The sequence below is a fragment of the Rana temporaria genome, chromosome 3 (assembly GCF_905171775.1).
Source record: "Rana temporaria chromosome 3, aRanTem1.1, whole genome shotgun sequence".
NCBI classification, from domain to species: Eukaryota; Metazoa; Chordata; class Amphibia; order Anura; family Ranidae; genus Rana; species Rana temporaria.
This window is the reverse complement of record NC_053491.1, coordinates 398,396,861-398,424,425: the sequence shown is the minus strand read 5'-3', so window position 1 is coordinate 398,424,425 and position 27,565 is coordinate 398,396,861. Positions and strand designations below refer to the sequence as shown.

The 27,565-nt window shown below is 42.7% G+C and overlaps 1 protein-coding gene across 12 annotated transcripts in view; it reads right to left on the bottom strand.

The window, feature by feature from the left end:
- Nucleotides 1–27,565, bottom strand: part of AAK1 (AP2 associated kinase 1) — a 182,138-nt gene that overhangs the window by 84,538 nt on the left and 70,035 nt on the right. For all 12 annotated transcript variants that reach the window (XM_040345885.1, XM_040345893.1, XM_040345887.1 and 9 more), the window contains exon 5: nt 4,739–4,860. In XM_040345885.1, coding sequence (XP_040201819.1) covers nt 4,739–4,860 — 122 coding nt within the window. The remainder of the gene's footprint in view (nt 1–4,738; nt 4,861–27,565) is intronic.

Here is a 27,565-nt window from a genome sequence, read left to right as displayed (position 1 = left end):
AGAGGATATACACATGAGAGGGGGGGGGGGGGGGGATAAAAATGTATCCTGCCAAGATTGCAAGTTACACTCAAGACATGGCAAACATCACATTTGGGGTGCACTAGATTACGTTTCCTAAAAGGTAAAACTGCTGCTTTGTGAAGATTCTGCTGATTTTATTACCTTTAGCTGCATGTTAATATAACTAGAGAAATGCTAGACTTAAACATCACTCATGAGATATGATACAGTGGCTGTCACACCATAATTAACCACAGTCGGCCATCATCTGGAGATGAACAGACATGCCGTGTAGCTTCCTCCAGCACAGCGCAGTATAAAAAGCACTAACTGCAAATCAACAAAATGCTAAATTCCATAAGAATAGTAACTGCCAAATAAAATGGTTCACTGGATAGGAGTTAGATTACGAGTTCGCTGTTCCACAAAAGTGAACAATGCTGACCGACCCCACACGTTACCAAAACACCAAGCAGGATATCATTCTCAGGGAAAAGGTTTCACATGGAAATTGCATTTAGTAAAAACCAACATTGAGGACTTGTGTTTGGGGACTGGATAATAAATCATTCTCGAAGCTTTAAAATGAGCTTTCCAAAGCACACCTCTGTAATGTGTTTTGCAGAAGTGAAAGCGATTAGGAATTATTAAAGTATCTGCTCGATTCTATTTATCCACAATTTATATGTATGAATGTGAGTTAAGGACTTTAGATTTTAAGTTCTTTGAGGGCAGGGACTGATGTGAATGTACAATATATATGCAAACTGCTGCATAATCGACGGTGCTATACAAGTACCTGTAATAAATATTATATACACTATATTACCAAAAGTATTGGGACACCTGCCTTTACACGCACATGAACTTTAAACCCCATAGGGTTTAATATTGAGTTGGCCCACCCTTTGCAGCTATAACAGTTTCAACTCTTCTGGGAAGACTGTCCACAAGGTTTAGGAGCGTGTCTATGGGAATGTTTGACCATTCTTCCAGAAGCGCATTTGTGAGGTCAGGCACGGATGTGGGCGAGAAGGCTTGGCTTGCAGTCTCCACTCTAATCCATCCCAAGGGGGTTCTATCGGGTTGAGGTGAGGACTCTGTGCAGACCAGTCAAGTTCCTCCATTTCTTTATGGGCCTGGCTTTGTACACTGGTCCAAATCATTTGGTGAAGGGGGGGATTATGGTGTGGAGTTGTTTTTCAGGGGCTTGGCCCCTTAGTTCCAGTGAGGGAACTCTTAAGGCAGTGGTCACCAACCCTGTCCTCAGGCCAGGTTTGCAAGATAACTGAAATACATTGCAGGTGATATCATTTGCTGCTCAGTGATTTCAGTATTCTAGTCTGCATCTCCCCAAGGCAATACATAAAACCTGGCCTGTTAGTGGGCCCTGAGGACAGGGTTGATGACCACTGCCTTAAGGCATCAGCATACCAAGACATTTTGGACAATTCATGCTCCCAACTTTGTGGGAACAGTTTGGGGATGACTGAGCACCAGTGCACAAGGTCCATAAAACATGGATGAGCAATTTTGGGGTGGCAGAACTAGACTGGCCTGCACAGAGTCATGACCTCAACCCGAAAGAACTCCTTTGGAATGAATTAGAGCGGAGACTGAGCCAGGTCTTCACATTCAAATAAGTGCCTGACCTCACAAATGGGCTTGGTCAAGAATGGTCAAACATTCCTATGGACACACTCCTAAACCTTGTGGACGGCATTCCCAGAAGAGTTGACCAACTAAATATTGAACCCTACGGACTAAGACTGGTGAAAGGCGGTTAGAGTTCCCCCATAGATATCAATGCATTGATCGGCTATAGTTCCCCTATACTAATAATGCATTATAAGATGGTTAGAGTTCCCCCTTAGGCTGCATTCACACCTGAGCGACAAAACGCCCGACGCCGGATGCTTCTGCCGCTAGAGGGGAGAATTCCCATTGCTGTCTATGGAGATGGTTCACATCTCATAGACGCCGAACGCCTGTCGCCTGAAAAAAAGTCCCGGACCCTTTTTTTCAGGCGACATTGGCGTTTGCCCATTGACAGCAATGGGAAGACTTTGGAAAAAAAAATTGAAAGTTTCACACTCGCAGCAAAATACGCCGCTACCGCCGAACGCGGCTGTCGCTCAGGTGTGAATGGAGTCTGAGTGATTAATGCTTGTATGATTATGTATCCTTGAGCTTGTAGGAAAAGCTAGGAACATTGCCGTTGTTATTGTGTACTAGGTAAAGAATGATAAACATTAAATAAGCTGCAGTAGGAACCAAGATCAGTCAAGCGCCCGGAATACAGACTGTTATATTTTACACACGATGTATAATTGTGACGAATATTACTTGTATAACCTAATAACTTAGATATGATTGGCTGGGACAAGGGCGTTGCCTTCTTGTATGATTTGATTATGAACAAGTACGCATTCGAAAATAAAGCTAGTTTTGGACATACCATATGTGGGTGTGGATGTTTCTGACTACCAATGCATTGGGGACTTTCCATACATCCAGATTGTCCTTAAAACCCGGGTCTAGTTGAACCAGCAACCTTACAACTGGGATGCCATTGAAGTTCATGCGCATGTAAAGGCAGGTGTCACAATACTTTTGGTAATATAGTGCAGCATTTCTGTTTTGTTTGAAAAAGTGTGGCTTCTCATTTGCACCTCTGCAGTCCGATAGTCTAGTGCAGTTAATAGGTGACAAGTGCTTTTGCGCTAAAATGGACCCTAAATGAATAAACCCACCAAAAATATATATAAAGTGCAGCAAAACCTAGTAATGTTTACATAACATTGAACAGGATACAAATAAAAAGAAAGATTCTGCGCAAAATATCACGCTAGTGAACTAATGGTATCACATAAAAATACAAATAAATAGCATAAAGTGATGAACTAATTAATGTAGGAGCTGACAGAATTCAGCATAAAATGTATCAAAAATAAAATATCAAAAATAGAATGCAGTGTAGTGAGTCCAAAAATATATAGTACTCAAAAAGTGCAAAAATATGAACAGGTGTGTGCAAAGAAATTGAATGAGAAAGTCCAGTCCCAAAAAATATATATAAGCACAAATCAGCTGTCAGAATGGATGCACTGTATGCACTGGCTGAAGATGAGCACCAGCTCGATGATAAAAACACAGCCGTGTGATAGAAGATAGGCCAGATCCCTAGCTGAGCTCCCGGGACTCTTACCTCTCAGCCCTCCTTAATGGGCAATGATGTACAGGTCACTCGCAGCCTTCTATGGGTGGTCACAAATGCTTCCTCTCTCGGTCTAATGAATCCTCCCTCTAGTGGGTCAGGTGCTCCTCAATACCGAATGGGTAATAAAAGCAAGAAAGAGAGAGAGGGGACTCCCATAGTGAGGTACCGTGTGGTGCAGGTGTAATATTTTATTGAAGAAAAACCTGCGCTTACATAGGAAACTAAAAACAATGTGCAACGAAGGAATAAACAAGCGGCGTCTCAATCGCCAGCTTACGTCACTCCGGGTGTACGTCCTCCAATCCCTACGCGTTACGACACCACGTGAGACGAAGACACGTGGTGTCGTAACGCGTATGGATTGGAGGACGTACACCCGGAGTGACGTAAGCTGGCGATTGAGACGCCGCTTGTTTATTCCTTCGTTGCACATTGTTTTTAGTTTCCTATGTAAGCGCAGGTTTTTCTTCAATAAAATATTACACCTGCACCACACGGTACCTCACTATGGGAGTCCCCTCTCTCTCTTTCTTGCTTTTATTACCCATTCGGTATTGAGGAGCACCTGACCCACTAGAGGGAGGATTCATTAGACCGAGAGAGGAAGCATTTGTGACCACCCATAGAAGGCTGCGAGTGACCTGTACATCATTGCCCATTAAGGAGGGCTGAGAGGTAAGAGTCCAGGGAGCTCAGCTAGGGATCTGGCCTATCTTCTATCACACGGCTGTGTTTTTATCATCGAGCTGGTGCTCATCTTCAGCCAGTGCATACAGTGCATCCATTCTGACAGCTGATTTGTGCTTATATATATTTTTTGGGACTGGACTTTCTCATTCAATTTCTTTGCACACACCTGTTCATATTTTTGCACTTTTTGAGTACTATATATTTTTGGACTCACTACATTGCATTCTATTTTTGATATTTTATTTTTGATACATTTTATGCTGAATTCTGTCAGCTCCTACATTAATTAGTTCATCACTTTATGCTATTTATTTGTATTTTTATGTGATACCATTAGTTCACTAGCGTGATATTTTGCGGAGAATCTTTCTTTTTATTTGTAGTCTAGTGCAGTTGCTCTCAGCCAGGGTACCAAGAGACCCTAAAGACGCCTTTACACTAGTCTGTTGAAAGACGCGTTTTTGATGCATTTTCTGGTTGCCCGATTCTGAGCATGCGTCTGTGAAAAGAGACATGCACATCACATGTTGCCATCTCTGCCTGCCAATCCATACCAGATGAAAAGGGCAAAGAATTTTACAAGCAGCAATACTAGCATATGCATTAAATGTCACCGGATCCTCATGACATTTCTGATATCAGCAGAACTACAGCACAGCTACAGCGGCCGTTGAATGCCAAAAAGGTGAACTGCAAAGTGGAAATGTTACGGGACACTTATTAATGCCAACTGCCAGCAGACATTTGCTGTAATGAGGGTCCAAGTCGCAAGACTTATGTTATTACACAAATCTAATTTGAATAAATGCATCATCTTAAACCTACTTTTTGATTTCATCATCCACAGCGGTGACACCTTCGGTCTGGGGGTTTTGACATTTGTTTGTTGCACTTCCAAAGTCGCACAGGACGTAGTGACCACGGTCATGAAGTAGAATATTTTCAACCTGCAAACACAAAGAAAAAACATAAAATTTACTCCAATGAAATTCTGCTTCACGTATCCAATGCAAACCAAAATCGGATTGGTCATTACAGTATAATTTTCACTGACATTTGTATTTTTCCCATAAACCTGAGGTCATTAACCACTTGACGTCCAGAAGATTTACCCACTTTCATGACCAGGCTATTTTTTGCGATACAATTGCGCCGTCGTGCAACACTGCACCCAAACAAAATGTATGCAATTTGTTCCCACAAATAAAGCTCTCTTTTGGTGGTAGTTGATCTCCTCTGGGGTTTTTTATTTTCTTGTGCTATAACAAATAAGACTAAAAACTTTTTTTTTCCCTTTTCAAAATGTTTTTTACGTTATGCAATAACGTATCCAATAGAAAAAAAAAAAAAAAAAAAAAAAAAAAGATTTCTTAAATTTAGGCCAATATGTATTCTGCTACATATTTTTAGTCTATAAACTATGGTATATATATATATATATATATATACAGTCAGGGCCGTTTGAAGATATTAGGGGGCCCCAAGCAAAAATCACTTTTCTAGATACCTCTATCCTGGTGTCCGCACAGGGGCCCCAGCAGGGAGGGCCCTTGCCGCACCGCTGCTTCCTCCTGCAGTCCGGTCAGCCGTGTACCATAACCGCGCGGTACAGGCCATTCAGTTTGCTGTTCCCGGGGCCGGACTGAGAGGAAGTGAACACACAGTGTGTGCACTTCCTGTCAGTCCGGCCGGGAACAGGAACCTGATTCTCCTGTACCGCGCGATTATGGTACACGGCCGACCGGACTGCAGGAAGCAGTTGTGCGGCAAGGGCCCTCCCTGCTGGGGCCCCTTGGCTAGCTCGGGGCCCCTGGCTAGCTCGGGGGCCCCAGGCAATTGCCTGGTTTGCCTGTCGGGTTCCGACGGGCCTGTATACAGTATCTTACAAAAGTGAGTACACCCCTCACATCTTTGTAAATATTTTATTATATCTTTTCATGTGACAACACTGAAGGAATGACACTTTGCTACAAAGTAAAATAGTTTGTGTACAGCTTGTATAACAGTGTAAATTTGCTGTCCCCTCAAAATAACTCAACACACAGCCATTAATGTCTAAACCGCCAGCAGCAAAAGTGAGTACACCCCTAAGTGAAAATGTCAAAATTGGGCCCAATTAGCCATTTTCTCCCCCGGGTGTCATGTGACTCGTTAGTGTTACAAAATCTCAGGTATGAATGGGGGGCAGGCGTGTTAAATTTTCGCTCTCACTCTGGGGGGCAGGTGTGTTAAATATTCGCTCTCACTCTCTCATGCTGGTCACTGGAAGTTCAACATGGCACCTCATGGCAAAGAACTCTCTGAGGTTCTGAAAAAAAGAATTGTTGCTCTACATAAAGATGGTCTAGGCCAGTGATGGTGAACCTTGGCACCCCAGATGTTTTGGAACTACATTTCCCACGATGCTCATCTACACTGCAGAGTGAATGAGCATCATGGGAAATGTAGTTCCAAAACATCTGTGGTGCCAAGGTTCACCATCACTGGCCTAGGCTGTAAGAAGATTGCCAAGACCCTGAAACTGAGATGCAGCATGGTGGCCAGGCCTCGCTTTTGGGAGATACTGTATACTCCCAAACTTATTGGAGTTTTTACTTATTTTTATACTAGGAATGGCAGCGATCTATAGGAGGGCTGCAATCGTAGGGCAGGCAGTCTGACACTGACACTTTATGGGAGCCAGAGCCAGAGACACCAACACGGTAAACAGTGCTAAAAATATACACTATTGCTAATGACACTGGCTGAGAAGGAGTTAAACATCCAAGGTGATAAAAGGGTTAAATGTGTGCCTAACCAGTGTTTGTGTGTGGGCTCTAAGGTGCTTTCACTAAGGGATGTGATGGATTTTATACCCTGCTTTTCAGAGATACAAAATCTAGCACATCCATGACTATGAAAATTCTAGATTCACACTGAAGGCATCAAAACTATGAATGAACACATGTGGAATTATACATAACAAAAAAGTGTGAAACAACTGAAAAATATATTTCATATTCTAGGTTCTTCAAAGTAGCCACCTTTTGCAGCAGACACATCTCTAGAACTGATAAGATGAGACTGTGTGAATCAGGCCTTCATGGTAGAATATCTGCTAGGAAACCACTGCTAAAAAAAGGCAACAAGCAGAAGAGACTTGTTTGGGCTAAAGAACACAAGGAATGGACATTAGACCAGTGGAAATCTGTGCTTTGGTCTGATGAGTCCAAACTTGAGATCTTTGGTTCCAACCCCTGTGTCTTTGTGCGACGCAGAAAAGGTGAACGGATGGACTCTACATGCCTGGTTCCCACCGTGAAGCATGGAGGAGGAGGTGTGATGGTGTGGGGGTGCTTTGCTGGGGACACTGTTGGTGATTTAATCAAAATTGAAGGCATACTGAACCAGCGTGGCTACCACAGCATCTTGCAGCGGCATGCTATTCCATCCGGTTTGCGTTTAGTTGGACCATCATTTATTTTTCAACAGGACAATGACCACAAACACACCTCCAGGCTGTGTAAGGGCTATTTGACCAAGGAGAGTGATGGGGTGCTGCGCCAGGTGACCACCTCTTGAAGCTCATCAAGAGAATGCCAAGAGTGTGCAAAGCAGTAATCAAAGCAAAAGGTGGCTACTTTGACGAACCTAGAATATGAAATATATTTTCAGTTGTTTCACACTTTCTTGTTATGTATAATTCCACATGTGTTAATTCATAGTTTTCATGCCTTCAGTGTGAATCTACAATTTTCATAGTCATGAAAATAAAGAAAACTCTTTGAATGAGAAGGTGTGTCCAAACTTTTGGTCTGTACTGTGTATATATATATATATATATATATATATATATATATATATATATATATATATATATATATATATACACACACACACATACATACATACATACATACATACATATACACACACACACACACACACACATACATACACACACACGATTCTGTGCAGCTGGCCTGCACTGTAGCAGTAAAGCTACAGTGCGTGGTCGGCAACTGGTTAATTTAATAAATAAGCGTACACCATGCCTTATATTTATAAGGAAAGGAAACAGTGATTGCAAGAACAGTTTGAGAGTAGGGCAGTAATTTGGCCACACATAAATTTTACTCTTAAATTTACAATGCAAAGTTATGATATACCAAAGAAATCCGTTAAAGTGCATCCTGTACAGAAGACCCGCACATTACACAGCACTTGCTAAATTCTGTTGATTTAACAGATCAAAATCTGGTTGTATGTGTCCTTCTTTAAAGTAAGCTAAAGACAATCATTGGAAAATAAAGGGGTTGTAAAAGTCATTTTTTATTTTCTAAAATAGTTACCTTTAAGCTAGTGCATTGTTGGTTCACTTACCCTTTCCTTCAATTTCCCTTCTAAATGTTTTTTTTTCTTTGTCTGAATTTCTCACTTCCTGTTCCTCCTCAGTAAGCTGCTCTGGCTGACTAACCCCCAGCCAGAATGGCTCGGATGATGGGGGCAAGCTTACTGAGGAACAGGAAGTGAGAAATTCAGACAAAGAAAAAAAACATTTAGAAGGGAAATCGAATGAAAAGGTAATTGAACAAACAATGCACTAGCTTAAAGGAACCAATTTAGAAAATAAAAAAACAAACCTTTACAACCCCTTTAAAAGAAAGCCAGGCCTTTGATATCTGGAGCAGAGGAAATGGAGATGTGGATCTCAGAAACTAAATAAAGTGATAGAGCATCCTGGACCAACCGGAACTTCAAGTCTGGGCCAAGAAAACATCAGCAGCATGGGTGAAAAGATCCATAGCCAATTATCGAGCCTAAAAAGCACTTCTAACTCTCTTGGTGTTCTCACATCGATCGTTTGGATGCTTGCCATTTTTGAGCAACAATACATCGCAGAATATGAAAAAAAAAAATGCAAAGATTGGCAGTACAGAAGGAGAGGAATAATATGTAACTTTTATCAATATTCAGGTAACAGACAAATGTGTTGGCTATGCTAGCTATGCTACTCATTCAATGTTCTAAGAATATTAGTAATAGTGCAGATATCTGCCAACAACAATGCACAGTAAGAAATACGTCAATCATTGCTTCAGGTATTGTACCGCTCAAACCACTTTGACCCAACAGTGCAAAGCTATGAGTTAAAGTGGAAGTAAACCCTCCTATTGTTTTCAGCCAAGGAAGCGGCCATCTTGGCCTCTGTTTAATTTGCAACTGCCACGATGCTGCACATGTGATCAGTTATGAAACCAGCCATTGGATGGTTTGACAGTTTGGTTGAGAGCACAAACAAATGTGACATCTAGCATTTCCGGCATGCCAGGAATGTTAACTGTTTTTTTAAACTATCAAATAGATGGGTTTACTTCCGCTTTAAGCACTAAAGTTTAGTGTGAAACGCGCCAGCTTGTACCCTGTTTGCTGTGGCATGTATCCTGTGTTTTTTATTTTACAATAAAAGCAACACGTGTTGGAGTGCGGCTGTCCAGAAATCCTTCCTTCATTTTGCATTGATAAAATGCCAAGGACCACAAGCAATTCGGCCTCACATTACGCCTGCGATCCAGCAGGTCTAGGACTAGATGATATGTAGGCAGTACAGCAGACATCTTTAGTGCCAAAGGGAGACTGGTAGGTTGAAGATCTTTGGGTGGCTTCCATCAAATAGAACCTTTGTTGGTTCTACAAACACATACATATGCAAACTGGTATACCATTAGATCAGGGATCTCCAAACTACAGTCCTCCAGCTGTTACGGAACTACACATCCCATGAGGCATTGTAAAACTGACATTCACAGACATGACTAGGCATGGGAATTGTAGTTCCTGAACAACTGGCTGGCCATAGTTTGGAGACCCCTGCATTAGATCAGAACAAAACACCCAACTACCGCCAACATCTTATTGGTGTATTAAACCAGGAGGTTAAAAACATGGACCATTACTCATCATTATTATTGTATTAAAGCAGATGTGCGCTGAAAAAAAAATATTAAGAGCCAGCAGCTACAAATACTGCAGCTGCTGACTTTTAATATCAGGACACTTACCTGTCCTGGAGTCCAGCGCCGTCCGCAGCAGAGGAAGAGCGATCGCTCGTCACTCTGCTGCCCCCCCCCCCTGCCTTCCTCGGTGAGGGAACCAGGAAGTGAAGCGCTCTGGCTTCACTGTCCGTTTCCTACGGCGCATGCGCGAGTCGCGCTACGCCTGCCGATCGGCTCATGCTGTGTACTGGGAGCCGAGTGTTCCCAGAACACAACGGGGGGGGGGGGGGAGATGACATCATGCCCGCAGTCTGCCCGAGACTGTGTGGCCGGAAGTGGGAGTTCCACTTTAGGGTGGAGCTCCGCTTTAATGTGGACCAGGGAAATTTTCCCTCCGGAATTCTAACTAGTTAATAAACAGGCCAAACACAAGGAGACTAAAACAAAAAAAGGATAGGCAGAGAGCAACATGTAGGCTTGCCAGTGATCAGATCAACAGCATATTATCTCATTCTTAGTTGGGTCAAAAGTTGTGTCGACTGGGCGTGTGAAAAATCTTGGCATCAACCCACATAAGGCAAGAATGTAAGGTTGCGAATAAAGGCAAGTCGGTTTTTATCTACAGCACAAAGCAAACAAAGTGGCAAAGTGCTATACTGTAAACAGCCAAATAAAACAGAAAATCTGAAAAAACACACACCCATTGAAATGGTAAGAGAAAACCTGATCTGGAATGTACAGTTCGGGGATGGACGTTTACTTGAAGTCAGACATTTTAAAATGGAACTAAAAACTTAAAAAGAAAAGATTTACTAGGTTATAAATTTAGAATTATCAATTGTGCCTCAGAGGCACCTTGAAAAATGTTCCTTTTGTTTGCGATTCCTCCTGGAAATAAGAAAAGGAGAGAAACTGTGGTACTTTATATGAAGCAGCACTACCAAGTAGAATGAATCAATTGATGTAAACATTGGCCTAGATTCAGTAAGCAATTGCGCCTGCGTAACCGCAGTTACGCAGCGCAATTGCTGACTTGCGCCGGCGTAACAAGTTCTCCTGATTCAGAGAACTCGTTACGCCGACTGCAGCCTAAAATCTGCGTGGCATAAGGCTCTTATGCCACGCAGATTTTAGGCTGCATTCTTGCGTTGACCGCTAGGGGGCGCTCCCATTGTGGTCAGCGTATAGTATGCAAATTGCATACTTACGCCGATTCACAATGTTGCGCGGGCCCTGCGTACGCAAGTTACAGAGTTTCTGTACGGCGTCTTTAGCGCAAGGCTGCCCCTTCTAATAGTAGGGGCAGCCAATGCTAAAGTATACCCTCCGTTCCCGCGTCGTGAAATTTGAAATTCACGCCGCTTGCGTAAGTGATACGTGAATGGCGCTGGACGCCATTCACGTTCACTTTGAAGCAAATGACGTCCTTGCGACGTCATTTGCCGCAATGCACGTCGGGAAAGTTTCCCGACAGCGCATGCGCTTTACGATCGGCGCGGGAACGCGCCTAATTTAAATGATTCCCGCCCCCGGCGGGATCATTTACATTGCGCGCGCTTACGCCGGGCAAATTTGCCGGCGCGCCCTCGCAATTTACGGAGCTACTGCTCCGTGAATCGAGGGCAGCGCAAAATATTTGCGGGGGCGCAGGGCAAAATCGTTGCCCTGCGCTTCCGCAAATAGAGCGCAGATCTCTTTGAATCCGGGCCATTGTTTAGTTACTACAAAAGACATAAATATACAGTCCACAGCTGAAAACTGTAGATCCCCATCTATATTCTCACCCTTTGGCTGCTTGTTGCCGCCGCGGTGCCTCAGGTTATTACCACCTCAGCTCCCGAGGATGACGTCTTCTATAGTACCCCCCATCATTGATACCATCAACAATTTTACCTACATACTACAACTAGGTGAGAATGTTTGGGATCTTTTAAGTTTCCCCTCTCCCTTCTTTGTTTTATACTTTTTTTCTACCAACATATCATTTTGGCTATTTTACTCTATTATAGATACTCCCAAAACTCGAAATCTGCTCCTGATGAGTGGTAATATAACCACGAAACATGTAAAGCTTTCCTATGGTGCAACGTCACAGTTTTCTATCATTTGTATCTTAATATAGTTTATTTTAACGAATCGATCCATCATTGTTTTTATGCCCATATGTTATTATTACAATTTTGGTCTACATAGCCAAGGTCCATTACTATGTATATCATAGTGAGATAATTGTGCGTAATCATGACTTGTTTAATTGATATCTATTGAGACCAATTATATTATACAATTTTATTTTATTATTTTTTACCATTTTACAGTGTATGTATGCCTTTTGCACGAACTAAACAATGTTTACACTGATTGATTCATTCAACTTGGTAGCGCCGCTTCATATAAAGTCCCACAATTTCTCTCCTTTTCCAAAATACTAGGGATGGAGGTAAATCATAGTTATTGCCTCATACAAAGCCCCAACGTTATATCTTGTTCTCCTCCTGGAAAATAGCAGTGCAACGGTATGTAACTTCTCGATATGTGAAGGTGCCCAGATACTCCTGCGCCTACAGAACCATATCTGTATATCTGAAGTGTGGGAACCTAATACTAAGTACACACAGGCTAAATGTTGGACGACATCGACCGGTTCAATGAAAACCATCCGACATTCAGCCTGTGTGTATAGCAGCCATTCTGACAGAAGCCAGCCGTTTGTCCGGCTTCTGTTAGACAAGCATGCTGGAAAACCAGCAGCCAACCAGTTCCCGATCAGCGCTCTCAGCCAATGGTAGAGAGCGCTGACACTCGGCTCTGTTGCCTCGGATTACCAGTCTCTGGAGATATGGTGGTGTCAATACTGTGCTGCTCACCGTTCTCCATGCTGGAGGCTGTGACATGCAAATTCAAAGTCCTGCCTCTGTGAAGATGGCTTCATTCACACAGACACAGTGCAGAACAAAGCATGGTCTATCAGGAATGATAAAAAAAGTTATAATTGGGGAAAAAAAAAAAAAAATCAGCTGCAAAGCATGGGCAATAATGGTGACTGGTCCTTTGCCCACTCTGCCTTTTCGGGGGCAGAGCTCCCAGCATTGAATTCCTCTTTAGACAGAGTCATGTAGGCTTTAAAAGTTTAGCCACCAGCTGCCAATTTTAATAACAGGTTAACATACACCTCAGGCCGCGTACACACGGTCGTTCCAAACCGATGAGAATGGTCCGACGGGCCATTTCCATCGGTTCACCGCTGAAGTGGCCTGATGGTCTGATGTGCGTACACACCATTCCAAAAACCGATCTGGTCAGAACGCGGTGACGTCAAAAACACAACGTGCTGAATAAAACGAAGTTCAATGCTTCCAAGCATGCGTCGACTTGATTCTGAGCATGCGCGGGTTTTGAACCGATGCTTTTGTGTACTAACCATCGGTTTGGACCGATCGGTCATCGGTCCATAGGTTCGATTTTGAAGCATGTTTTGGACCAAAGGAAAACAGACCGATGGGCTATACACACCGTCGGTTTGGACCGATGAAACTGAACCTCGGTCCATTCTGATCGGTTTTGTCCGACCGTGTGTACGCGGCCTCAGATTTCACCAGCACAGGACAAGTTACTGGCACATACAGTATACCTCATCAAAAATGACTGCTGTAACTGAATTTCTCCCTGCATCTGACATGCTATAGGAAGAACTACCGGTAGAACGTGGTACATGAAATCATTCCCAGGAAATCAGAAGTAATGTAATGCTTAAAGTGGTTGTAAACCCTTACATATTCTCAATGAGGTGATTGGCCTCAGGTGATGCACGGAGATAAAACAAATCCTTCTATATAAGTTGTACCTGTTTTTTTGCAGTCTTCAAGGTCCAGAATTTAGAAAGCTAGTCTGAGATGTCAGAACAGGTGGGAAAATAGCTGAAAGCATACACTGCAGAGCTCAGTGAGGAGAGCTTGAGTGCTGAGGGGAGGGAAGGAAGATGCTTCTTCTTATACAGGATTTATATAGCGCCAACAGTTTACGCAGCGCTGTACAACTTGGAGGGTAGACAGGACAACTACAATACACTTTAAAACAGTAGGAATCTAAGAGGGAGGGTCAAGAGATACAAGAGGCAATATCTGTGGGGGGGGCTTTTGTGCCGATGGAGAAAATAAATGTACAGTTAAGTGGGGGCCAAGTAGGCTTCTCTAAAAATATGAATTTTCAGGGAACGTCTGAAAGTGGACAAAGTAGGAGATAGTCTAGTCGGACAGATTGGGGTAGAGCATTCCAGAAAATGGGAGAGGCTCGTGAGAAGTCCTAAAGGCGAGCATGGGATGAGGCGAAAAGGGAGCAAGAGAGCAGGAGGTCCTAGAAGGAACGAAGAGAACAATTTGGTTGGTATTTTGAGACCAGGTTAGTGATGTAGCTGGGGGCCAAGTTACGGATGGCTTTGTAAGTTATGGTTAGTATCGTGAATTTAATTTATTGGCAACCAATGGAGGAATTGGCAAAGAGGGGTAGCAGACGCTGAGCGGTTTGTAGGGTGCATGAGCCTGGCAGCAGCGTTCATTATAGACTGAGGGGGGGGGGGATAGCCCATTTAAAGTTGAGCCAATGATAGAGGAAGGGAAAGGGAAACCCTTAACCCCTCACACAGGAACAGAACTGAGGCTGCCAACCACGGGCTATGTAGTTGTACAGTTGAAGCACATACTCAGAATCATTGATGGCTCCGCTACGCACACCATTCTTTAATCACATCACCTGTCCCAAGATGGAGGTTGTGGAACAAAGAGCTAAGAACGGGACTTGTTACATATGTTGCCTTGATCTGTGACAGCAGTGTCCATGTATGAATGTTCATAAGCCATGCACAAACCTGCAACCCATCCAACAGGACAGGTCCCCTGCTATTTGCTCCAAGGCACACAATCAAAAGGAGATCAGAGACAATTCACCTGCTGTGTTAAAAAGAATGGCCCATGAGCAAAACACTTGTATCCTGTGTGGAAGCTCCTGCATGGAATACACACAATGTACCTTGTTAACCCCAGTTGTATCAAAGTCTATTCCCGTTCAGTTGTAGAGACCTCAGCTTTATATATTTTTTATTTTATTTTTCCCAGGCATCTGTGACTACAGTCTTTTCCGCTGTGTAAATAATCTGATTTCAGTGACTTGCCCGATTTCCTTTTATTTAAACCTCCTTCCAATGATTACTGCTACTCACAGGTACTGACCCTGCTGTTTTCTCCCCATGCAGCTTCCATTCAACAGAATTATAAGACGTTTACCAGCTACTTTACCCATATCATCACCTCATTTAACCTAATAGCTAATTGTTCACTGCATCTCATGCAATTAATGTGGGATTCCCATAACCATTCCATTGATAAAAGCACTAAACGGACTACTTTTGCTTTGTAAGAACTACTTAGTAGCAGACACTTCATCTATAAAAAGATTACCAACCGCAGCCTTCTTTCTATTGAGGTGCACTACAAAGAGGAAAAATTAGAACATTGAAAGCATAAACACCTACGCAAAATAATCTAGGTTAATAAGCCACGAGAAATAACCTTCTCAAGAGAAAAGATAAGATCAAAAAGCCATAGACATTTCCAACTGACAACAGTAAAGCCAAAATTAGGCATACCTTGAAAATGCAAGGTCACCTTACTTAGGACCAAGCCCCCAGCTTGTGCAAATAAAAATAAAACCAGAATGAAAGTCATAAGAAAAAGAAAAGAAAAAAAATGTAAATGAATAATGCTGGAGCATTTTCTTGCAAGATTTAAGATATTCAGCTTCCTCGAGATCCCCTGGAGAGGCCTTGTGACATCACCACTGGTGATTCACCAGCGCCTACAAAAAAGCGCAACTGGAAGGCAAGGCAAATTTATTTTTTCCTCTCGCTCTCTCCTTTCTTTCATTTCGAGTTTTAAAGTCAGAGGATGGGGGCTTCCAGATGAGTCAGTGCAAGCTCACAGTACACAGCTTCTGATGTAGAGAGAACCCCAACATTTAGCATAGCACGGTCCCAGAGAAGCTCCACACAACTGCACTATATACAGGAACGCTCTGAAGGATCGCTAGTACTTCTTGGATAGTCCAAGAACCTTCAAGGGTTGCAATATGCAATCTTCTACTTTATTTAAATGACCCCCACTTAGGATTTCACATACCATAAGTGTCTGTATATGTGACTCAATTACCATTTCTAGTCAGAATAGTCATAGCTCGTTAGAAGGCCTCTATTCCCACCATCCTTCACAATCGCTGAAGTTTAAACTGTTTAACCAACTAGAGACACAGGGGTTCCCCATAAAAATAATACGATTTTGGGGGTTATCTATAAGAAAGTGAATTCAATTAATGCACTGTGCCATCTCACCCAAAATCTTCCCAAATGAAAATGAAATATATTTTATCTGTAAATTATACTGTGATATATGTCACACACCGCTGTAAATATATATTAATGTCAATTATTATACTACCGTATTTTCCGGCGTATAAGACGACTTTCTGGATGCAAAAAAATGCATCCAAAGTCGGGGGTCGTCTTATACGACGGGTACGGTCTCTGTGCTACGAGCGTCAATGATTTAAAAGACGCTCCTTCTCTTCAGAGTGTTCTGTGATAGGCGGAACACAAATTTTCCCAGCAGCGCCTCTGTTCTGTGTTCCTCCTATCACAAATGCCTTCTCATCCTCGGACGAGATGAGAAAACGTCTGTGATAGGCGGAACACAGAACAGAGGCGCTGCTGGGAAAATTTGTGTTCCGCCTATCACAGAACACTCTGAGGAGAAGGCGCGGCTTTCAAATCATTGACGCGTACAGCACGGAGACTGTCACCGCCTGTCTATTCACACAAAAAAGTGAGTGATTGCACTGTCTGTTTGTGGTGATTGCACTGGGGGGCAAGTGATGGCACAGAGAGGGGCAAGTGATGGCACAGAGAGGGGCAAGTGATGGCACAGAGAGGGGCAAGTGATGGCACAGAGAGGGGCAAGTGATGGCACAGAGAGGGGCAAGTGATGGTACAGTGAGGGGCAAGTGATGGCACAGTGAGGGGCAAGTGATGGCACAGTGAGGGGCAAGTGATGGCACAGTGAGGGGCAAGTGATGGCACAGTGAGGGGCAAGTGATGTAATGGCACAGTGAGGAATGTAATGTAATGGCACAGTGAGATTTAAAAAAGCCTGTTTCTGTCAGCGGTTCTGGCTACCCCTCAGCTTCCAGAAAGACTAGTAAGAAAATACGGTATATGAAAACATGCAAATAAAATCAAATTCATAAATATAGTGCCACACAGTAGGATATAATAAATAGATAATTCATAAAATTATAGTGCCACAAACGTGAATCATAAAGTGCTGTAATGCATAAAACAGTGATATTCTAATTGAAGATGGAAAATCCGTCCAATGTAGTTGATATGAAGTTCTTTTGGATGTATATTTAGTAACTTCAACAAAAAAAAATGTGACAAACAGCTTGCTACGGTGCTCCCCACCCTGAGGTAATGGCTGCTCACCTCTGAGCGTGTCACCTCACAGCTAAGTTTGGTCACATGCTTATGAATCACTTTAGTGATTCTAGGCAGGCTGTCTGTTTCAAAGCTGCTTACTGGTGCCGTCTCCTCACATGGAAAATGGTAAAAAGAAACTCCATGGCATAATATTGTTTAAAACGGTTTATTGTGCAGACAAATAAAACCCCAATGCTGGGTACTCACATGGGTTAGGTGCTTTAAGTGCACCACTCCGTATACTGACTAAAAACGCTGGGTTATGGCTGGGATTGTACGGTCTATAAAAAAGTGGTCAGCTGTAAGAAACATATTCCCCACAATATACAATCATAAAGCTAGCTCCCACTCTCTCCCTTAAGACACATACTAGATGTAGTAAAGGTGTTCTGGGCAGTATATAATGCACAGCAGGACAGGTGAAACAGGGATCCAGGCTGCCAAGACCTTGGGCACCAATTTTCCCTGGTTATCGATTTATGAGATTTACCAGATGTGAAGGTGTGTTGCATATTATCTGCCCCACTTTTGTCATTTGCTTTGGCACATAAAAAATGTATTTATGCTTTAGGTCTATATTTTTCTGCTATAAATTGCCTTTGGAGTGTGTGTCGTGTATAGGAAGAACTGCATGTTCATCTTAGGGATCTGAGCAGATTCTGTGCTGAATCAGAACTAAAAGTAACGCATGTCACTTTTGGGATATGCATGTCCGTTCAATCTTTTTATTCCAGCTTGTTCCAGAGGCAAACAGGCCCACCTCGGACCTATGGGCAGGTGAATGTAAATGTACCTTCACAACCCGTCATGCTAAGGTTAAAAAATAAATAAAAAAAAAACAAAGGACACAAACCTTTTCCATTTTTTTTTCCTGACCTAGAAGGGCAATTGTACGTAAAGGCACGCAAATTCATATACATTTATCACTTCTGTGAAAAGGACCCTAAGGCCAAGTATACACGGTCAGAAATCAGACAAAAAAAAAAAAAACTCTTTCGAAGCGAACGTATAGTAATCCGATTGTTAGTACACAGCTTTTGAGAGCCGATCACGACAGTTCATCCGAAATTATACCAAGGAACAAACGTAAGAATTTCTCGCACAATACCAGATCGTACGATTTTCGTTTATTCAGTAGGGTACTTGTCCAAAAAATAAATAGGAAGAGCAAGACTACGCATGCTCAGAAACTAAAGAATACATTGCAATACAACACACTTGGGTTGTTTTACAAAAACTGGAGAATGCAAAATCTGGTGCAGCTCTGCCTAGAAACCTTCCAGGTTTTTTGTCAAAGCTAAATTGAACAAGCCGAGGATACAAGCTGGTTACCATGCACAGATGCACCAAATTTTGCAACCTCTACTTTTAGTAAATCAACCCCATAACATCCCTTTCGAAGTTGTATTCTGTCGTACGAGAATTTTTGGAAGTGGAGTAACCTCTTCATTTTTTATATGAGACTAGCATGCAAAAAGACGAACGATGGTTTGATATTCTAATTGTGTGTAGGAGCCTTAAGGGTTGAGAGGGAGGGTTGCGGAACGCATTGTCTTTGTGTGTGTCTTGTAGTGGATATTCACTGGATGCTGGGGTAGGTTCCTGACACTTTGAGATGAGGAAGGTAAATGGAGTTGTGAAATGTCAGCACTACAGACAAGTCCAATTGAAGGTTATAAGTATGCCATGACTAGGGATGAGCTCCGTCGTGTTCGCACAGTCCACGTGCAGTGCCCACCAGGAAGTCTGCACGGCGCTGCGCTAACCACAAGCAGGGAGACATTTCCCGATCTCTCGAGCCGAGCATCGGGAATATGTCTCCCTGCCTGTGATTAGCGCCGCGCTGTGCAGACTTCCTGGCGGGCTCTGCACGTGGACTGTGAGAACACGCCGGAGCTCATCCCTTGCCATGACCTTGATAAATTACACAGATGTATTCATTAAAGACATTAAATCATTTGAAATGTAAACACTCATCCGCCATTAGTAACAAAGGTATTTTACAATTGCATAACGCAGTGGACTAGGTGCAGAAGTTGTAGACGGTGCAAACTGCCTCTTGCATTAGGCACAAAGCAGACAGACAATCTGCTGCAAGATTTCAAAAGGCCAAAAAAGATCTTTGGCTTTCAATGCAACCTCAATTTCTGGAAAATGACATCCACTGTATATCACCAGAAAGACAGTAAACCAATTTGGTGTCACATTTCAACTATGTTGGCCAACAGAGATGTAAACCAGGAAACGTCTCACTGCCTGTGATTAGCCGTGTGCAGTGTCAGCTTCCTGACGGGATCGGGCATGTGGTATTTTGAACACACCCTAACCCATCTCTATTGGCCAATTACAGTTTGTTTTTTGGTTCCAAACTAAAAATTGAAGCTTCTGATGTAGAGATAACCAAAAAATTTAGCGTAGCACGGTCTCACAGCAGCTCCACTATACAGGGAAGTGTTGATGCATCTCTGGTGCTTCTTGGGTTGTCCAAGAACCTTCAAGAGATCTTCTACTTTATTCAAATGACCCCCACTTAAGGTTTCAATTTTTAACCACCCTGAATATGCAACAGCTATAGCTTTGCAAGTGCACTGAAAATAAAGCTTTGTTACAGAAGGCAAGATCTATTACTGAGGGTGATGTAGGAGATTCAACTACATGACCACAAGATCCAATACAATTCACAGATGCACTGTACTACTATTCAGGTACACCAAGATGACATCACTTTGGTAATAAGCCCAGAATTAAATTACATGCACACAATTAGTACTCAGTAAAATGTAATGTAGCCCAGCAGAACAAAACCCAACCAGGATAAGCACCAGCAACGTCTTTATTGCTTTGAGGAATATGATTACACGAGTAATGGCTTGACTTGGGTAATGCGCATACACGGACCAATGTTGTCATAACACAACAATGCATGCAATTACCCAGCAATTATTTGGAGAATTGATAACCTGACCTATACCTAAACAGCTATTTTAGGGCATTCAAGATTTAATTTGCTCTACAGTGCCACTTTCAGGTGAAGCTTTGCACTGCTATCTGTCCAATCAGATTGAATAGTAACAATACATGAAAAATAACAATTGACAACACACAACGTTTGGAGATTTGCTAGCTGATCAACACCTTTATTTTTACCCAGATTGGCACAAAGACATGCAAGGCCCACAAGACACCCCTGGAGCTGCTATTATATTAAAAAAGGAACAGCCAACGACTGTCTGGAAAATTGAACCCCACCAATAGCCTAACTTTTTTTATCCTAAAAACTTTTAAGTGCAATTTATGCAATAAACTGGAACTCTACTGGTTGCCAAGGGATCAGATGCCGCTCTGCTGCTTTCACCCTGCAGCCCTTCCGGCCAGCCTGGCCCGTAGATTGTGGAAACATGCGCCGTATTTTGTATTTCATTAAATCAGTCTTTACAGATATGGCAATTTACAATATGATAATATTAGTGATCCTGCTATCTGATCAGTGAGCAGAGCAGCCATCAGAAATTACACAGCTTTAGGCCCCCTTTAGGCCTTACCACCAACATTCCCCAGGGCCCTCCCACTGGCCGTATCCCCGAGTTCCATCTCATGTCCTTTTCCATCCCATGTCCTCCTTCTCTAGTCCCATCTCCCCCATCCTATGACCTCTGCCTCGTCCAGTCCCATCTCTCCCGTCCCATGTCCTCTTCCTCCTCCAGTCCCATCTCCCCCGTCTCATGTCCTCCTTCTCTAGTCCCATCTCCCCCGTCTCATGTCCTCCTTCTCTAGTCCCATCTCCCCCATCATCCCACGTCCTCTCATCCCATCTTCCCCATTCCATGTCCTCCTTCTCTAGTCCCATCTCCCCCCTCCTATGACCTCTGCCTCCCCCAGTCCCATCTCCCCCATCCCATGTCCTCTGCCTCCCCCAGTCCCATCTCCCCCATCCCATGTCCTCTGCCTCCTCCAGTCCCATCTCCCCCGTTCCATGTCTTCCTTCTCTAGTCCCATCTCCCCCATCATCCCATGTCCTCTTCCTCCTCCAGTCCCATCTCCCCCGTCTCTAGTCCCATCTCCCCCATCATCCCATGTCCTCTCATTCTCCAATCCCATCCCCCCCATCCCATATCCTCTGCCTCCTCCAGTCCCATCTCCCCCATTCTATGATCAAGACCAACACAAAGTGGCACATAATTGTGGAAGGAATATGATAAATGGTTTTCAATATTCACAATACACTGATCAAGTGGCTTTAATTCAACAGGGTGGATGAACAGAAGCCAACTGGTAGATCAACTTCTCTTAAGCTACAGTGGCCACACATGGATTGAAATGCGTCAAGTCCCTGCTAACCCAGTTGAAAATTGATCCATCCATTGGCGGCAATGAACTGGTATTTTTTGTCTGGAGTTCAACTTCAAGGGTGAGGTCCCCATCTACCAAACTAAAGTCTGGCAGTAGAACTGTTGCTGATCCAAAGCAAAGAGCTTCAAGAGAAAATGAATGTGTTTGTGTGTATGTGCAAGGATATTGGGCCACCTGTGTGATCAGAATCGACCCCTCTATTAGCTTCACTGAATATTTAACAGGTGAACATATGTCTAGAGGAATTATAGCTGTCAACATTAATGAGTCTTCTAGCTTGGCTAAATTCGCTATTTATAAAAGAAATATTTCTCACTTTGGAGACACAAAAATGTAATTACCAATTGATTAAACATCCACATGAAGGGAACTTTAGTACCAAGAAGAAATTGACGGTCTTGGTGCCCTCCAGTGTCCTTTTCCCTTACAGAATGTTCTATGCACCATCTCCCTAGGTACCTGTAATTATTGATCTGTTTACGTCTGTTAGGAGATGTGTCGTGCACGTTTATAATTAGGCAACACTTGGCTGCCAAAAACAAGTACTTCTCAAACCACACTGGTGACAGCATACGTCACACTTCGCGTAGCAATATGAAAGTCAAATTAAAAGCAGCCGAGGACCACAGAGATGCACCAAACAGAACCTACCACATTTTATCTTTTATAGAAGATCAGTGCGATTGAAGCAAAAGTAAAAAACACACAATCTTTTATCTTTTCATTAAAGTGTATATAGCCATGACCTCTTAGCTGGCTTGAAAATAAAATTAATGGATTTTGGATTTCAACTCTTTAATCACTTAAAGCGGAGGTCCACCCAAAAGTAGAACTTCCACTTTAAGCACTCCTCGCCTCCTGACATTTCTTTGGGGGGGGTGTGCCCTCTTTTTAGTGGGACTTCAGCCGCCTAGGTGACTCCTCCTCTTGCCCTATGTGGCCCCTCCCTGCCAGCGATCTTCTGGGGCACAACTCAGGTCCCAGAAGAATGGCTGGCCAATAGGAGAGCGCAGCGCAACTCGTGCATGTGCAGTGCATGCCTGGCCGTGAAGCCATAAGCTATCATGGCCAGGTGCCCACAGCTACGATGCGTTTTTGGTACCTTTTTTTTTTTTTTTTTTTTACTGACTAAAAATGCAGCAAGCAAGATTTTTAACACCACAACAGACCAGTGAGAAGACATACAAACAATTCAAAAGGGATGCATTTTTTTCCAGTGCTTTTCTTGCGCTAAAGGTGCCAATAATAGACTCATATTAATTTAAATTGATGATAATAAATTAAAAAGTTGAATATAATACAATTAGAGAGAGATATGTATGTATGTATGCATGCATGCATGCATATATATATTATAAGGGGTTAGCTCGGTAGCGGGGTGTGTGACCCCTTGGATGGGTTCACTACACACTGAATTTATACAGACAGGCAGTCGAAGACGGTTGAAAACAAAGATTTTTGGTTTATTCTTCCATCTTGCTGGAAACAAGTGCAAGCATCCAAACAGCATAAACAAAATCAAACATAAAATAAACCCTGGCCACTTTGGGCGTCTACCTTCCACACAGGAACCTATCTATGGAGTCTAACACAGCCTACTGCTGGGTAGACACTGCTGGTCATACAGCAGAAAAACAATAGCCTTGATTTTTATCACACAGAAAAATCAATCCTCTCCTCACCTTCTCAGAAGACTTTCAGTACGCTGCTCTCCTTACTCACAAAGAATCAGGATGCAGCAAATCAGTGGTAATCCTCTGGATTACTTATAGAGGCCTTAATTGCCTAATTCTGACCACCTGAAGTTTTCCAATGGCCTTTAGCCTTTTCTGGCTACATTTGCAGCCGACGCCTAATAACAATTGGTGTATTGTCTAAACAAGGCAGAAATGTATGTCTCGACTGACAACACCCACAGATTTACGTGTGTGTGTGTGTGAATGTATATATATATATATATATATATATATATATATATATATATATATATATATATATATATATATATATATATATATATATATATATATTAGGGTTGTCCCGATACCACTTTTTTAGGACCGAGTACAAGTACCGATACTTTTTTTCAAGTAGTCGCCGATACCGAATACCGATACTTTTTTTAAATGTGTCCCCAAATGCAGCCATGTCCCCCACATATGCAGCCATGTCCCCCACATATGCAGCCATGTCCCTCTAGCCATGTCCCTCACATATGCAGCAATGTCCCTCTAGCCATGTCCCTCGATGCGGCGGCGCGATGCGGCGGCAGCGGTGGGGGGGAAAGGGGGGGGAAGTATTCTATTTAGGTATCGGGGGGATTTGCGCGAGTACGAGTACTCCCGCAAATACTCGGTATCGGTCCCGATACTGGTATCGGTATCTGGACAACCCTAATATATATATATATATATATATATATATATATATATATATATATATATATATATATATATATATATATATATATGTATACACACACACACATACATACATACATACATACATACATACACACACACATATACACACCAGGAGTGCCGGCAAGGGACCTGAAAAGAGGAGGATCTGGGCTGCTCTGTACACAAACTCTGAACAGAGCAGTAGTTACATTTTATATATATTTTAAAACAAAACAAAAGAAACTAGACTAATAGCACCTTAATTGTCATATCCCCTTCACAATCAAAAACGAAGCATGGAAAGGGAAGACTACCTACACAAAAAAAACATTGACAGAAATCCAAGTTTTCAGACAGCAATAAAAAGCTGACAAGACCTTTTTCCATTCTATCCAAAGCAAGATAAAAGTACCAGCTGGACCTGAGCTTTAATGTTACATTTTAGTTCGGGTGTCACTTAAGTGTCAGCTCTGGAGTTAGGGATTAGGTTTAAGGATTATGCTAAAATTGAGCTCCAGCTAAATATACAGCTAAAATTAACAAGCGGTCTGATCTGCCAAAACAAATAAAAAAAACATTGCAATCCAATGCAGTCACATCTTTTTTTTTTTATTTAAAACACACTGCTTTCTTTTTTTTAAATTCGCATTCTCTGTCAGCGTTAAAGTGATGAAGGATATCATTTTTTTTTCTTTCAAATAAAAATGAGGTAATACTTGCCTACGGTGTTCAACGATATTGCACAGAAATGTCCCTTACAACCTGTTCTAGCAGTCGCCGCTAGGGAGGCACCCACACGCCATCCTGGCTGTGTGTGTCCATAGATACTCATAGATATGCCCCTGTTCCTACCTTACAGGAGTTTGACTGACAGCAGCATGAGCCTATTGCTCCAGTGCCCTCAATTTCGCCTGTGAAAAAAGGAAGCAGTGCTAGAGACAGTGGCTGGAGAAGTAACAGGAGCCAGGTAAGTGTTTAAGGATGCAGGTATTGGGTCATTTTAACCTTAATGCAAAGAAAGCATTAAAGCTGAACTCCAGGAGTTCAGCCACACCGATATACTGTATGTGCAGGAATACTATAAGTCCAACAAGGTGCATGACAGATTGTGGACTTATCTCTTTAATTTACATCTGACTGTTTTATTAAGCTCCAAGAAGAATAGCCATCACAATAGTTCCAGAGCTCAGATGTTGGACCTTCTAGTCTCTGCTGCTTCAGCTGCAGTCACAAGCAGCTGCCATCCCCCAGGAGACTTTGTATTTTGTGAACTTATTGACAAAAAAACTGTGAATGGGCACAGGAGGGTGGGCAGAGATGCTCCTCAGAACACCATAACTGTCAGATCTACATTAACAAGATAAAGTCACATTTTTTAAAATGGCTTAATTCCTTGAGTTTAGATTTGGGCCCCTTACTACCCCCCCCCCCCCCCAAGCATGTTATCCTGTGTCCATTCACACACAATTGTGATCTCGATTCAACCCCCTGACGATCTCCAATGCAGAGTTTGACAATTCTTTAATATAACAAGTAGAGAAACTTATCAGCTGTCAAAAGAAAATATCCGGCAGCCTGCCAAGTTTTTAACAGGAAACAATAATCTAAGAAGGAAGCCTAGTTACAAAGGGATAAACTTCTGTGTACGTAAAGGAAAAATCTGGGCAGTCTGCCAAGTTTTTAACAACATGAAACATTGTAAGTAACTTCCTTCTTATATCAAACTTCTGTGTGTAAATGCAGGAAGTTTAACCACTTAAAGTCTAAGGCCCGGATTTACAGACAGCGGCGCTCATTTATGCCGCCGTAGCGTATCTCCTGTACGCTACGCTGACGCAGCACAGAGAGGCAAGTATGGAATTCACAAAGGACTTGCTCCCAAAACTGTGCTGGGTTTCCGAGGCGCAAGCCGGCGTAGGTGGAAGTGGGAGTGAGCCATGCAAATGAGGCATGACCACATGCAAATGATGTGCCGAGCGCCAGATACGTATAACGAACGACGCATGCGCCGTCCCGTGGACACATCCCAGTGCGCATGCTCAGAATCACGTCGAAACTACTCTCCAAGATACGTCGGATCACTGCCTATGGCGTAAACGTAACCTACGCCTAGTCATATTCACGTCCAATGTAACTACGTAAAATACGCCGGCTTGTGTTCCCTGGTGCAGCCCTTTGCATGGATGCTGCCGAGTTACACCTCCTTTATGGGGCATAACTTATGCCGGACGTATGACTTTACGCGCACTGCGTCGGATGGACGTACGTTCGTGAATCGCCGTATCTCCCTCATTTGCATATTTGAATAGAAGATCAATGGGAGCGCCACAAGCGTCCAGCGTAAATATGCGCCCACTCTACGCCGGCAAGTTACGTCGGTGGGATGAAGCCTATTTTTAGGCGTATCTTAGTTTGCGAGTCCGGTGCATAGATACGACGGCGCATATTTGCACTTACGCTGCTTTTTTGGAGATACGTCGGCGCAAGTGCTTTGTGAATCTGGGCCTAAATCTTTTTCTGACGCTTATTTAACTTAAGTTAAAATCAATATTTTTTACTAGAAAATTACGTGGAACCCCCAAACATTATATATATCTTAGCAGAGACCCTAGGGATTAAAATGGCAATTGCTGCAATATTTTATGTCACACTGTATTTGCCTAGCGGTCTTTCAAATTATTTTTTGGGGGGAAAAATTACACTTCATCTTCAATAAATAAAAATTTAGCCCAATTTTTTGGTTTTAATGTGAAAGATGATGTTACGCCATGAGAATCATGAGAGAATTGTGATCAATCTTCTAAGCAAAAAAATCATGATTCTTATTTTAGCCAGAATCGTGCAGCTCTAACAGACATGTTTCAATTCTGCTTGGTATCACCAAGTTGGCTATCCAACGTGAGCCTTGATCACTGATGTCAGCCACCTCAACGCCGGTTTATATATATATATATATATATATATGCTTGTTCCAGGCTAGTAAATCAGCATTGGGTAGGAAAAGGATGACAGCTTTGGAATACACACTTGCTAGTTTAGCAATGGCAGCTCCCATGTTTTTATCCTTCCAAATAGCCTTAATAAGCTGTCGCAGCCCACTAGTGTCACTGATGAGAGGGATTTCACACCCCATAACTGCCTCATATTGACGGAGTCAGGAAGCCGTTTGAAAAGTGTCAGAATTTGTGCTTCCATCACATTTCAAACAAGCAGGAAGCCAATCCCAGCCAGTAGCACTCACAGAGAGCAAAGGATTAATCTATTAATCCACCACAGATGTGACCTGTTAATCTCTTCCAGAGATGACAGCACTCAGAGCTCTGAAGGCAGTAAATAAAGGGAATCAAGACAGCCGAATGCGACTACTGGAAGTACTCACTGCCTGAAAGACTGGCATAGGAGG